This window comes from Pseudopipra pipra, chromosome 20 (assembly GCF_036250125.1).
Source record: "Pseudopipra pipra isolate bDixPip1 chromosome 20, bDixPip1.hap1, whole genome shotgun sequence".
Lineage (NCBI taxonomy): Eukaryota > Metazoa > Chordata > Aves > Passeriformes > Pipridae > Pseudopipra > Pseudopipra pipra.
The window spans coordinates 2,276,929-2,291,546 of NC_087568.1; the positions used below are offsets into that span (position 1 = coordinate 2,276,929).

General features: G+C 51.7%; 1 protein-coding gene across 10 annotated transcripts in view; it reads left to right on the top strand.

The window, feature by feature from the left end:
* KCNT1 (potassium sodium-activated channel subfamily T member 1) overlaps positions 1–14,618 on the top strand; it is an 81,134-nt gene that overhangs the window by 23,798 nt on the left and 42,718 nt on the right. Inside the window, exon 1 of one of the 10 annotated variants that reach the window (XM_064676669.1) lies at positions 13,924–14,408. The exons of 7 other annotated variants lie outside the window; for them this stretch is intronic. In XM_064676669.1, the coding sequence (XP_064532739.1) occupies positions 14,260–14,408 (149 nt within the window). In that variant the 5' untranslated portion in view covers positions 13,924–14,259. Of the gene's footprint in view, positions 1–13,923; positions 14,409–14,618 lie in introns of those variants that run through there. 2 more of the 10 variants (XM_064676670.1, XM_064676671.1) reach the window with 2 other exon arrangements.

Here is a 14,618-nt window from a genome sequence, read left to right on the forward strand (position 1 = left end):
TCCATCTCGGGCATGAGCTGCTTTCTCACCCCTGTGGCATCACTGCCCTGACCCGTGTGGGGCTGCCAGTGTCAGTGCCTGGCTCTGTGTCCCGCTCTTGTGGGATTGCCGAGCTGGATTTCGTGTCTAATGCTGCCAATAGTTCCTTTGTCACAGATGATTTTTGCTCTGCCAGAGCACTGTGGAGGGGCCCTCTTGAGGCGAACACGCACATCACTCCTGTCCAGCACCTCCCCAAATCCAGGCAAACTGTCGTTTTATTGTTCTCTCCAGGACTCTTTGCTGTCACCTGCCATGGAGCTTTTGGTCGTAGCTTTGCATAAAGCTGACTGATGTGGGGTGTTTGCACGTGAGATGTGCTGACTGCAGGGTGCGGGGGAGCAAGGAGGAGGTATGTCCATGTCAGCTGCCTGGGCAGCTGTCCCTGTGCTCCCCCTGCCACAGCTGCTCTGCCAGGGCTGGAGACTGGGATTCTCCACCCATCCTGGGAACGTGTGAGGGTCCTGAGGAAGGCACTGTCATCCTCCTCTCTGCAGGTCCTGAAACTCTTGGAGTTAAACGTGGATCTGCAGGTTGTCTCCCCCCTCTCTTCAGGTGCTGCTTGTGCTTGTTCCTGTGCTGGCCTTTCCCTGGTCCGGGTTTGCAGAGGACTGTGACGAACCTGTCACTCTGGTCTGGGGCTTGTCCCTCTCCTGCACCGCTGGGGATGGACGGGGCTGCCGTGTGCTGCCATTCTCTGCTACAACAGCAGGATTTTTAGAGAAGTTTCTCTTAAAGGTGAGGCAAAACCCCATCACAGCATCTGTGATCGACCTGGGCTGGGGATCTGCAGGATGTTCGGTTTGGGTGGGGATGTCTCTGCGTGGCGAGCCCACTCTGCTGGCTGTGTCTCCCGTGGGTCCTTTCCCAGCTCGGTTGGTCTCTGGGCTGCTCAGACCCCCCTCCCGAGCCCTGGGGCTGGTGTCTCCTCCATTCCTGAGCGCCGTGGATCGGCAGCTGTGCCGGGAGGAGCGGGGGGAGTGCTCTGGGGAGGCTGCGGAGCGGAGCCGGCCCCGCACGGCTGTGTTTGGATTGGTGGCTCTGCCGCGCTTCCCGCGGCCCACGCGGGCTCCCGAGCGGCGGGAGGGGGGCTCTGCAAATTTAGCATCTCCCTTCAGGCAGGGAGCTCTTACTTTTCGGGCTGTGGGCAGAGTCATCGAGCCGCTCTGCGTGTCTCATTCCCGTTCCCGATAAGCCGGGGGTGACTGTCAGCAAAGTCATCGCTTCGCTCGAGCTTTGCTGCAGTGAGTTCCTGACTTCAGAGCAGGTTTATTTGGGAACCGGGCTTTCCAAATTCCAGGCGTGCTGCTCACAGCCCTCCCCGAGCCTCGGGTCAGTGCCCCTGTGAATCCAGCAGCCTTGGTGGGGTGTCACGGAGCAGTTGGAGCATGAAGCACCAACACCGTGGCAGGGTGGCAGGGATGTGCTGTCTCCCTGGGGGCAGGAGCTGTCAAGGAAAAGGTCTCCTCCGTCTAGGAGAGAGGAGCAGTTCTGGGGAGCAGGTGGTGAAGATGTTTAGCAAATGTCAGCTTGAGACCTTGCCATCCTGTGGGCAGAAGTGACATTGCTGAGAAATGTGTTATCCTGTCAGGGAGCAGCAAAAAATCCACCAGTTAAATGTTTACGAGCAAGGAGGGCCTTTGCCAAAAGTGGGCGTTTTTCCACCGGGGAGGCTCACGGAGCGTGAGCTCCTTGGAGCAGTGGGAATCCTGCTCCAGCACATGGAACTCTTACCACTAGGGCATGAGCATCTGGCCAAGCCACGCTGCCTTATTTCTGAATGCCTTAATCGTTCCCCAGAGCAGTTTAATTAGGAAGTGGCCTTTTCACTGCGTGGTTTGTAGGTGAGCAAAAAGCAGCTTAACCAGAAAGGGTTCCTGCAGACGGGTGGGTGCTAAATACGGCTTTTCAAAGCTAAAACCCTGCCTAAAACTTCTCCTTTCAGCCAAACTGTGCCTGTGATTGCATTGCAGAGACTCAGAGAAACTCGTTTGCCCGGTGTCCACACGTCGACGTGTGAAGGGTGTAATTGCATCTGGGCTGAAAGCTCCGCATGGGAGTATTGTTTGAAAAATTCCTAATTTAATAAAATGGGTGGTAATTGGCTCTCAGAAGAGAGTTTAATTGAAATAATTGGCACGGACACTAGTGTGCTAATTTGGTTTGGTATTTCTAATGCGCAGTCACGGTGTTTGTTCAAGGACAGGAGTGGGTTTTAGGTGGTGCCCATATTTCTCAGCAAGAAGTTACAGCTGCTCTCTGGAAAGGCATTTATTTGAGGAAGCTCTTTAGTCACCGTTCTTGAGCTTGGAATTTTGAAGATGGATTTGCTTCATTACAGTTTGATGCAATTACACCCACGCTGCTGAGACTGAAGGCCTTCTCTGACACTTCAGTTCCCACTTCAGATGACTTGAGATTGGTCTTTCTAGTCATCTGGAGCAGCTCCAGCTCCCTGGCACAGGAACATCCCCTTCCTGAGGTGCTCACACACACATATGTGCATGAATGTGCTCACTCATGTGTCAGCAAGAAAGGGGATGTTCATATTCTCTGTCCCTATTTTCTTCCCTGCTTGTCTGAGGTACCTCAGGATACACCAGTTCCAGGTCAGTGAGTCAGCACCATGAGGTTTTTCCATGTGGAGAAAGACTTTACAGCCCCATTCCAGCATGGAGATCTCCCAGGTCGCCATCCCAGAGCTGTTGTGCAGGGACTGCCATGAGCTGGATCTGTAGGGTCGCTGTCAGTGTGAGGTGGTGACACAAAGAGCCATTACAGCTCATCAGCCTCTTCCAGGGCTGCCATTCAACAATTTTTCCTTTTCATCTTCCTCCAAAGTGCTTTTAATGCTCGGTATTGTCACTTTGTTTGGATTCTTCCCACACAGTATCTGCACTTAGAACTGCCCAGTGCTGATGGAGAGATTTACTGCCAGCAGCTATTGTGTGAAAATGGAGAGGAAAACCAATTTCTAGTCGGCTCTCGTTAAGGTCTCTAGTGGGAAATATTTCTTTCGTGCTAAGAACTTGGAAATGGTTTTAGTGCCGGATGCAGAGCTCTGTGGCTCAGAAATGTTCAGCCTCCCAGGCTTCAGCAGCACAAATGTCTCTGCCTTACAGACGTGTGCAAACCACCCTGTGCATTTCCAAGGGGGGGATTCCTTCCTGATGGAAGGACTCTCAAACCCCAGGGACTGAGCTGCTTCAGCGGGAGCAAGCGAGGGGAGCACGGGATCAGGATTTTAGCAGGAGGGAGAAGGCAAAGGAGGGATGTTCCTCGTCTGATGACAGATGAAATGCATGGCTGGATGAGTCCCGTGCCCTTTCCCAGCGTTGTTTTGATGTCCTGGTGTGATCCCTGTTCCCTTTTGAGGGAGGAGGATTCATGGAAGGCACAGAGGGTGCTGCTGCTCCAGTGTGTTAGTGAGCCCAGGAGAGCTCTGAGATCCACTCTAGGACCCGATGGCTGCTTTTCTTGAGAAACTTTGGAGAGCTGGAACAAATTATTCCAACTTTAAAGGCCTTTTTTCCCCCTCTAAGCTTTTTTCCCCTCTGTTTCCCACTAGCAGATTTTAGGGAGAGAAAGAGCACAGCTGAACCTGCTGGTGCAGATATTAACATAGTCATGATAGAATTTAATTTTAATCCTGATAGGCACCCTTAGTTATCAGGGAGTTTCTCACTTGGTTTAATGGACTCTTTTTCCACATGATGAAGCTGCAAGGTCTGACACTTGTTATGAATGTCTGTTTATTAAACCATCTCTCGTCCTAAAAGCTCCTGCTATGCCAGAAGGAATATAAATGGAGAGGATGATGTTTGCAGTTCAGTCTTTAAGGAGACACTGTGTAAAAAATTGCAGCCTATTCCTTTTAATTTTTTTTTTTGTGTGTGTGTCTTTGTGTGAGAGATGAGAACAGGCCAAGACATTTTTTTTTCCCAGTGTGCTTTTTACTGTAAATGTATGAGGCAGTCGAGACCTGGCACCCGTGAAACAGCATCTGCTGTCACACCGACTCCTGGAGAGGATATTCCCTTCCCAACAGATGAGTTGGTCATGGAAGTTAAATCAAAACCTGCTGAGACTTGATAATAACTTGACTTAAAGTCTTTTTCTGTGGCTTTAGTTCAACTCTGGCTCCTGGCTGGGCGGGCTTGGCTCAAGGCAGCACAGCTGGATGGTACTTTTGGGGAGAATTTCAGGGTTTTTTTGTACAGAAGAGGCTCCTGGAGCCTCTTACATCAGGGTCATGGAGTTCCACACGGTTATTGCCCACCTTATTTTACTCATTTATTTCAGAAGAACACAGGGGTAGATACATTGTGAAAGGACTCCTTGTAACTGCTGCATTTAAGGCTTTAGGGAACACTGTGCCTGTTTGTGGTGGTGGTTTGGATGGCCACAAGGAACATTCCTTTTCCTTTTAATGCCTTGGTGCTGACCCCTGCTTTTGGCTGAAGGTGTAAAGAAAGAGATTGTTTGTCAGATTCCCAACAGCATCTGGGCACAGTGTGAGCTGTGGCTTGGGAATTGCACATCCCCTGGGTGCAGGTGACTTGGGAATTGCACATCCCCTGGGTGCAGGTGACTTGGGAATTGCACATCCCCTGGGTGCAGGTGACTTGGGAATTGCACATCCCCTGGGTGCAGGTGACTTGGGAATTGCACATCCCCTGGGTGCAGGTGACTTGGGAGTTGCACATCCCCTGGGTGCAGGGACTCCTGTCTCCCAGCAGAACTCTCAGCTGCAGCACAATGTTGATGGGTAAGCAGATTTTTCTCATTCAAGTTAAAATAAGAAACGTACTTGGAGATCAATGGTCTGGTACAACCCCTTGTTCTAGTCCTTCCCACACACCCTGATGAGGCTGTCACAGACTCCGTGGAGTTCATGCCTCATTTCTGCAGCACACTGTGAGTTTATCTTTATATGGGCTTGCCATTTTCTCTGTCTTATATAATGTATTACAAAAAGAATGGTGACAGAAGGGAAGAATGTCTGGGAGGTGGGACCTGGCATGATCCAGCGACCCTGGGGAGGGAAGGAAATTTTATTACTGTGAGACATAATTGGCAGAGCTGATGGAGAACCCCAAAGCCAGACTTTGTACTTTGAATGTTGATAATTTTTCATGGAATTCTGGTGGGCTTTTAAAAAAAAAAAATGTTTTAAGAAAGTTTCTAGGAGCTGAAATTCTCCACCTTTAAAGCAGAAACTCTCAGTGCCATGTAATAAGTGAACGCTGCTTCGGGTTTCCTTACGATTTTAATACTTCAGAAGCGGAGTTCCCGCAAAAATGACATGCAAAAAAAAAAAAAAAGAAGGCTTGGAGTCCTTTAAGACTGCAAAGTGGGAATCACTTTGGCATTTTGAAAGTCTCTGTGAAATTGCTTCCTGGTGAGCTCTGCCAGGGAGCCCAGGGAGGTGTTTTGCAGCAGCGAGGGAGCTGCTGGAACACCGCGGAGCGTCTCCAGCCGGAGCATCTCCAGCTCCTGAAGGCACTTTGCTGCTGGGCTGGGAACCAAGTGCTGGAAGGGTTCGTGAGAGGCGTCTGGGGAGGCACCAGGCACCTTTCCAGCTCTTGCTGCCTGTCACATCCCTTGGGAAAAGCTGGGGTGAGTCCCGAGGGAGCAGGGTGTCCCCTGGAGCAGAGTGTGAGTGGATGATGTGCCCCAGGAGCTGGGGCTGAGTGCTGCTGTCTGTCCTGCTGCCTGTCCTGCCCTTGGCCACTGGCTGAGGATGCCCAGAGCATCTCTGTCTTTTCTCAGAGTCTTGGCTCAGCCACCTGCAGAAGGAGGGCAGCAAGGGGAAGGTCCTGCCTTGCAGGGGCTCAGGCCCTTGGAGAGGCTGGAGGGACCATTAGAGAGCTGCTGTGGTAATTCCACCACATGCTGTGGGCTTGGGGCTCCTCCTGACCCGTTTTGGGTGCAGGACCTCTCCTGCCCCACCCCTCTGGTGAGTATTGCCGGTGGTACCCAGAGATGTTTCCAAGGCGTTTTCAGACTCCCGGGGGGAAAGTCCCGCCCAAATGCTTCAAGCAGTAAACATTTATGGTGCAAAGATCGTTGCTGCTGGGAGGCAGCGAACAGCAGCTGCTGGCAGAGGGCAGTCACGCAGCCGGCTGCTCCCTGAGCTTGAGCCCTGTGCCAGGGGGGAGCCGGAGCCCCCCGCTCCCCCCCGGCTGGGTTTGGGTGCTGCCCTGGCACCTCCTGTGCGCATCGCTGCCTCCCGTCCCTGCCGCTCCCGCAGTGCTCCCTCCCTGCGCGCAGCCGGGGCTGACTCATGCTCTGGGAAGCGCTGCCCGTCCCTGCCGGCACCTCCTGCCAGCTCCGCCTGGGTGAGGACCCGGCGCTGGGCTCATTAAATCTTGGGAAGCAGATAGTGACCCCGTTATGTACTCACCTGGAAAAGTGACTTGGCCGTGCCTGATTACTGTGCTCTCTGCCTGGAGACTTTTCCTGCTTCCCTTGCAGATATATATTTAGATTTTACCCCAGGGCTTTTAACTTCCTCGCTGGCTCAAGCAGCTGTGACAGGTACATGCTTACCTTCCCTTTCTCCTCCAACCATTTTAACCTGCTTTGGGAAGAAGTGGGAAGAGATTAGGAGTCACTGTAAAGCTTCAGGGTCTCACTGCTCTGCTTGTGAGCACTTAAAATGCACCACGGAAACAGGAACCGTGTCGGAGGCACCGTGGCTTTGTGGGGATATTTGTTCAGCAGCTGCTCAGGTCTGCTCTGTTTCTCTTCTCCCTGCTAAGCAGCCCTAAGTTAACATCCTGGGTTTGCAGCTTTCACGTTGGTCGCTGATGAGCCACACTTAGAGAGGTAAAAATGGCTTTGCAAAGGCTGCGATGACAGTTCTGGGATTCAGCGCCGAGGCTCTTGCGTCGCAGTTATATAAGGGCTCTTGCCAACTCCCTGGGTAGCTGGGGAGTTACTTGGTGAAGGGGACCTGCCCTCCCTCCTCTGGGCCAGCCAGGAGGGGTTTTGTTTGGGAATCCCCTCCATCCATCCATGGGGGGACCAGCCAAGGCCCCGGCAGTGGGAGCAGCCGGTGCTGGGGTTGCTTGTGGCACTGGGTGGGAGGGAAACCACAGGGCACTGCTGCCTGTTACTGGGCAGTTTCTGAAGTCCTGGGTCGTCTCTTCTGAGCACTGACATTTGGGAATTGTTAACATTTGAGATGTTAATGCAGGGGACACTTGGAAGAGGAGAGAAATCAAAGGCTCTTCTAGTTTGAGCCCGTCCCCCTCCGGGCTCGCAGCCTGCCTGCAAGCTCTGGATGTGTTTTCTTACTTTACATAATTTTTCCATCTCTCTCCATCAACCCAGCTCTTCAAAGGCTTCCTTCTGTTTCCAGCTCCCTTGCTGCTGCTAAATACACTCTCCTCTGCGCTTTCCAAAGTGTTCCTTCTTCCCCAAAACTCCAGTGCTCTGGTTTATTGGGGAAGTCTCCCCAGCTCTGCTGAGGAGTCGCTGGGCGATGCAGGGAGCTGCTGCCTGGTGCTGTTTGGTTGTGCTGCCTGGCTCAGCTGCCAAGACTAAATAGGGGAAGGGAGGGAACAAAACACAGCCAGTGAATTTCTGCCTGTGTCATGCAAATCTTCCAGGGGCCTTGGAGTGCCTGGTGTTTGCTGCAGCACTGGTTGGCAGCTGTGGGATGGTGGCAGTGAGTATCGGTGTTCCCCTGCTCCAGACTCTCTCCTGATGGGTTTCTGTGGTGCTGAGCACCCTCTAGAAGTGTAGTGGGGATGGAGCAACCTCCCAATCCCACCGTGGTGGGAACCAGTCCCACAGAGCACTGAAACAGGGAAATGCTTGGAGGTGAGTCCCTTCCAAAGGTGGTTGTGGTCTCCAGTTGAAACTCCAGAACGGAGACAGGGAATTTGGTACCATTGTGATTTTGGCAGTAACACTCAGCCCAACTGCTGTCCCAGCCAGCCACTGTGATGACAGAAATCCCTGCAGTTTTGTGAACTTTTCCTGAAATGCTTTTAATGACAGTTTAATAATAACACTTAGCTCTTGGTACAGAGCTCCTCACCCCTGGAACTGAAACGCTTCGCTGCGAAGGGTAAGGACCATTATCCCCCGTGTTCACAGGGGGGGAATAGCTGGTTTTATTTGTGGGAGTAATTATAACAAGTGGAATTAATCAACTTCTCATATAAATGGTGTTGCTTTTTAAAGACAAATGTCAGGGAGGAGTCCTAGATACAAAGGAGAACTCACAGTGGTGTCGATCCATCTGACGGCTTCTCGGGGAACTCGTCAGAGCCTGTGGTGCAAAGGCATTAACCCTGCCAAGGGAGTGTGTGGAGGGAACAGAAACCAGGGAAAGTCAAGGCAGGAGAGGGCACAGTGTGGATTTACTGGTGCCCTGGGTCTTGGTGAGTGGGCACTTCCAGGAGCTGCTGCTGCCCTAAATCCCGTGGGTGTTGGTCCCTCTGCCCGCCCCCTCTCTGGCTGCTCAGAGCCAGAGCTCCCAGCTCCTGACTGTCCTCTGGGCCATGGTGTGCTCCATGTAGTACATGGAGAAATTCCACTGAAATAGTTCCTTTAGCAATAGATTTCTTTCTTAGCTGGAGGACTCAGAGAGGCTGTGACCTCTTAAAAGTTCCTGTGAAGTCACTGAGTTTTGGGCTTTTTTTTCTATCCTCTCTGTCCTGCTCTGCATCCCCCTGGTGCATCTTGGCCCTCTCCAGACTGCAGGGAAGAGGACTGATTCCTGTGCTGAGCCCAGGGTAATAGAGGCTTGTTTTGGCTGCGGTGACAGTAATGGGCATTATGAATAATATGAATAATAATAATGGGAACACGGGTGGGGGAGTCACTGCGAGGCTTCTCATGTGTCTCTGCCCTGCTGCTCCCAGCCCGTTACTGGTGCTGTTTGTGGAGATGCCAAGGCGTGGACTGACCTCAGAGAAAGCTGAAATTCTGGGAAATCCTCGTGTTATCTTTGGCACTCTGCTGCTGAGGGGTAGGGGACGGCAGGACCCACGACCCTCAGACAGGGAGGCTGCGGGAGCTTCAATGCAGGAGATGTCTGCAAGTGCTTTGAATTGCAAAGTGCTGCTGTGGCCTCAGCTGGCCCTGCCCTGCCCTGCTCTGACAGCACCAGCCCCTGGCTGTGTGGGGGATCCATGTCTCTCCCATGGGGAGCAGCCCCTGGGAAGCCCCAGGTCACCTGGATGCACCTCTCTGGGAACAGCAGGTAGGAGTCCCCATCCATCCCTGGCTTTCCTTCAGGAAGGATTTGATCCTCTGTGTCTTTTAAACCCTGATTTTCACTGCACAGCTCATCTCTGAGAAAGACCTGCTGGCTCTCCCAGCAGTGCTGGGCTCCTGCTCCCAGGCCATGGGCCAGAGAGGACCTTCCTCTCCAGGCTAATGGAAAAAAAATGGAGAGAATTTTTTTAATTGACTCGGAATCAATAGATAAAGTATTCTCTAAGCACTTTTATTAATAAATATATACATCCTCGCTGCCCAGAGAGGGTTGCCAAGCATCTCCTGTATATTCTAATATCTGCAATCTGAATTAATCAATGTATTGGTATTGTATTTGTGACTGTAAAAGGAATGAAACTCTCTGGGTTCAACCCTCTCATGGGCTGCAACTCCAACTGCTGATGGATAGTCAAAAATACAGGGAGAAGGGCCTGTCTTGTTAGGAAAAGAGTTAATTTGGCCATTCTTGAGCAGGGTGTGCTGTTCAGGGGAGCAGGTGAGGGGCTCCTGGGTGTTCAGGGTGCCCTGAGCGTGTCCATGCTCCCACCCATCCCTGTGCAGGGGAGCAGCACTGGCACCATTCCAGGATGGAAAGGCCAAAAGAAGGGGGATGGAGCATCAACGTTGCTTTTTTGCATTGTTTTCTTTTTGGCCAATTTGTTATTTCACTGAAAGAAATGACAGAGTTAAAAGTACTCTGGTGAGGAAGCAGAACCTTCGTCTTCTGTGATTTGAACTTCTCACTGGAACAGAGAATGATTAGTAAACATTAAAAAAACCCCAAATCTTTAGATTTCTTAAAAAATATGGACATTTCCAGGCAGCTTTGTTGCAGGGGGTGTGTCTGCTGGTGTTTGAAGTGGCTTGGTGCTGGGCTGGCTGCAGGAGCCTCGGTGGGGAGCTGGGGGGGTGGTTGCAGGGCTCTGCCTGAGCCTTGGCAACCTCCAAACATTGGCAGCTCTTGAAAAGCAATTTTGCAAAGTGCCTGGTGACAATGTAGGGCATCCCCTGGCGACTCCAGGGCAAAACTGATGCTTGTGCACTTCGTGAAAAACACTTCAGCAAGAGGCTGGGCCGGGGGGGGTTGTAGCATTTGTCAAAGTATTGGTTGTGCTCTGGAGTTTATTGAGCCATTAATGTCGTGCTGTGGCATTTGTTGGGGTCTTGAAATGTAAGAAGTGTTTGTGGCAGTAGTAAATGCCATGAGATCTTGTTTTTCCTTGGTGATATGTTATTAAATAAAGGGAGATCAGGGGTGCCCTGCCAAGGCAGCAGGAGCATGGAGCAGCCAGAGGGGCCATGCAGGGGAAGTTGATTTTCCTAGAGCTGCTTGTCCAGTGGCTTCATAGAACCAGGGGGTTGCTGGAGGGGATAATAATGAGCCTTAATGACTTTTCAGCTCCGGCTCCCTTGAGTTAACACTCTGTTTGTGTGAACACAGCCCCTCTTGTAGAGCAGCAGCTCTGCCGTGGCTGATAAAGTCTCCCATGAGGTGCTGGTGTGGTCGGGAGCTGGTTTTGTCTTCTGGCAAAATGTGCTTCCCTACCCAGGCTACTTTTTGTGGGTTTGGAATTGTCTTTGCAGAGCTGATGCCTTTCAAGGTGACTGTTGAAGATTTTTAAATACATTTAAGTGGCTTTCCTTGCAGAAGGCTTTGCACACTTAACACCCTCGGGTGGTATCTCAACAGAACAGATTTGTTTGCCAGAAGAAAATGAGGAAAACCCAACCCCTTCCTGTTTCATGAACCAGTTCTGATGGACTGGGTCATGCTTTATTAATAATAAGTTGAATACGTGCGTGAAGGGAGTTTTGGCAGTCGGGACTGAAACCAACCTGGATGAGAGGGAGAATATTTAACAATGCACTTGCTGTGGATTCAATTAGGAGCAATGAAGAATCTGCTTCTTTCTAAATCTTATTTTCAGAAGTATTATTACCCCTGCAACTGCTGCTCAGCAATTCCCAGCCATCTCCCCAGCCCCCCGGCACAGCAGTGGTCTCTGCATAATGTAGACACTGAAATGAGAAATCAGCACTTTGTAATGGGCTCTCAAACTAAAATTAAACATCGATTTCCTGGCTTGCAGTCAGATGGTTGGCATTCAGTTGGCGTGGGGAACGTTTCTGGACCAGAGGCATTCTTGCTCGGACTTTGATGTTACGGGGATTGTGTTTTGTTGATTTTTCCCTCCTGGATTCCCTGGGAGAACGTGCTGTTCAAACAAGGTGCTTGATGTGTGGCTTGCCCCTGGACTCCATGGGTGGAAGCACGGCCGAAAATGTCCCTGCAGGGCTGGCTCAGCGAGCTGTGCTTCAGGGGACACTTCCAACCACAGCTCTTTCTAGGAACAGGCTGTTTCTCAGCCAGAGTGGGTGTTCTGGGTGTACTGGATGGACTGGGCTGCCTTTGCTCCAAGTTCCTGCTTTACTCCTTCTCCCTCAGCTGCTCCTCCTGACACACCAGCACTCGGAGACTGTCGGGGAGGAGGTTTGGGAGGGGAGACGCTGCCGGGGCTGCAGATCTTGAGGTGAAGTGGGGAACACGTTGCACTGCCGAGGGAGGGATATTTTTCTGACAGAGCTGCTTCAGCAGCTCAGGGCAGAGCTGAGCTCTCTGAGTCACTCTGTGGGGTCATCCAACCTCGCAGATGTTCCTCGGCACCGGGTCACCTCTTTTCCCCCTCGGAGGGGAATGGTTGCTCACAGCCACGGCCCCGTTTGCAGCTTCTCGTGACCTGGTGGTGGGTCATTTCCCCCTGTCTGGTTTTCCTGTCTGGGTTTGTGTTCAAGTGCTTGACAGAGAAGGTGACTTCACAGAGGGGCTCCTGCAGGCAGAGCTCCTGAAAGGGTTTTTTGATGTGCTTTTTGTCACCTTGTGCAAAAGTATGACAGGAGGGTTTCCATTTTCCATTAAAATTCCCCAGGTCTTTCCCTGATCCCTCCCCTGTTCATGCTGCTCTGTGATGGCATTAGTGCTGAGATGATAATTTAAGCATAAGCCACTTTTCACATCTAATCTCAATCCTAAAATTAATGTTCTTCTGCAATCAGGAATACAATAGAATTGTAGAATTCTCCCAAAAAGAGAGACCTGATTGCCCCCATCCCAGTGGCTCCTTCAGTCCAGGAGGATTCATCAGGCCCTGGGCTGGGCACACTCCAATCCAGAGGGCTGACAGCAGTGATTATATCTGGGGTTTGAGAACAACACCCTGAAGTAAAGAGAGATGGAGCAATAAGTTGAAGATGAGGCTGAATCAAACCATGAAGCAGAAAGGAATGACTCGGGTAGGAAATGAATGCACTGAGCTAATGAATCACTTTGAGGCAAAACAAGAAATTAAATGTACTCTGAAAGCTGGCACATTAGCAAATGGGCTGTGGGTTTTTATCCATTTTACATTTCAAAATGCTGAAATAAAGAATGTTGTAGGATGAAATCCCATTAAGAAATAATGCCCGGAGTAGGGAAACAAGGATTTGGTTAACAGGAAACAGGGACTTTGTTTCTCTGGGAACTGCCTTTGTGTCATGGGGCAAATCACTGTTGGGCATTGATCTCTGGGGGAGAGCAGAGCTGGTTGTGCCTGGCAGCTCCCTGGTGAGGGAGGGGAAGGGAAGGATTGGCCCTTGCTTCCCAGAGCTTGGTCCAGGACGCTGGTGCCGAGTGCTCTGACAGCCTGGTGGGATTGTGGAAGTGTGTGGTGTGGTTGGGACACAGAGCTGGTGCCAGAAGGGCACTTCCAGGTGTCAATATGTTGACGTGTCAATTTTAAAGGAACCCCCTGGTGAAGCTGAATTATTTGCACTTGTTCCTGTGGTGATATCCTGCTGGGGTCAGTCCTTGATTTACTCTTGGTGGGGCAGCATTGCCACCCACTGCTGAGCCGCGGGGCAGCGCTGGCGTGGGGTGTTGTCACACCGTGGAGTGGGGTTGGCACGACTGGGGGTGATGGTGGCAGGCCTTGGGGGGATGTTGGAGTGCTGTGGGTGATGTGGCAGAGCTGGGGTGGTGTCGGGCCGCCGCTGTCCGTGGTGCTGAGCCCTGTGCCCCCCCCCCACAGCGCTGCAGCACCATCCAGGGCCACTGGAAGATGCTGTTTGTTGGGGCTGCCGTCGAGCACGAGCAGCTGTGGACTGGTGGCATCCCCAAAAGAGGGCAGGATACATCACCATTTCCCCCTCCCCCCCTTTCCAATCCCACCTGCACTGAGGGACTTGGGGGGGTATCACCTGCTCAGGTCTCCAGTGGCCACAGTGAATTCTCTTTTCTGTTTGACATCTTCAGAGGTCGATGCCAAGCATCAGCAGCAGCTTTTGTTGTCACCTGAAGAGGGAAATCTGGGTCGTCCTGGGCCAGGTAACGTGCACCTGCCTGGCCAGGTGAGCAGTGCCTGAGTCCCAGCAGTGAGTTCCTCTCCTCTGGGTTCACACTGGGTGCTTTCAGGAGGGGACCTTGCTCTGCTGCTTTGTGTGTGCGAGCCAAGCCTGCTGAGTCTGTTCCCTGGCACGCAGTCCACACTCTGCTCTGTACACAGAGGAATAAGATAAAAAAGCTTCCTCCCCCTCACGTTGCTACTGAAAAACAGGGATGGGGAAAAAAAAAATAATCCTCCAGCCCCTGCCCTGCCTGTGGTGATAAGAGCAATGCAATCTTTTCTTTAACCGAGGCAGGGCAGTTTCATTATTCAGCAAACAAAGCCCTTTCAGGGATTTCTGCATTGTGGATGTTTTCTCGGTTGTTTTGCACCAAATTCGTCGCAGCAGCAAGGCCACAGAGTTTGCCTTGACTCCCCTCACTACCAAAATAAATGTACAGGGCAGGATTGTTCCACTGAGCAGCCGTGACTGGGGAGAGAGAAGAAGGAAGGAGATGGTACGTGCCGACAGCTCTAAACTGATTGCGGTGAGGATTGCTATGTATGAGAGAGTTCAGGGGGGAAACAGGAGGAAGTCACAGAGGCAGCCAAGGCTCGCAGGATGGCGAGAGCCAAGCTGAAGAATTCCCCTTCCGAGAGCAATTCCCATGTCAAAACCGTCCCGCCTGCGACGACAGAAGATGTCCATGGGGTGAGCCCCTTGTTGCCGTCTCGGAGGATGGGATCCATGGGGAGTGATGTCGGACAAAGGTATTGCAGGACTGCAGTGGTGCGTGGGGTGGGTGGGGGGGAGGCAGCACCTTTTATCTTTTAAATGAGAGGGGAAGGATTAGAGCCTCCACGGGCTGGAGGGGTGGTGGATCAAATCCTTCTCATAGAGCCACACCGGCTCCGAAGTTGTATTATGAAATAGGGAGCTGGGGCAGAAGAAAGCCAATCCTTTTAAATTTTTTATAAGTG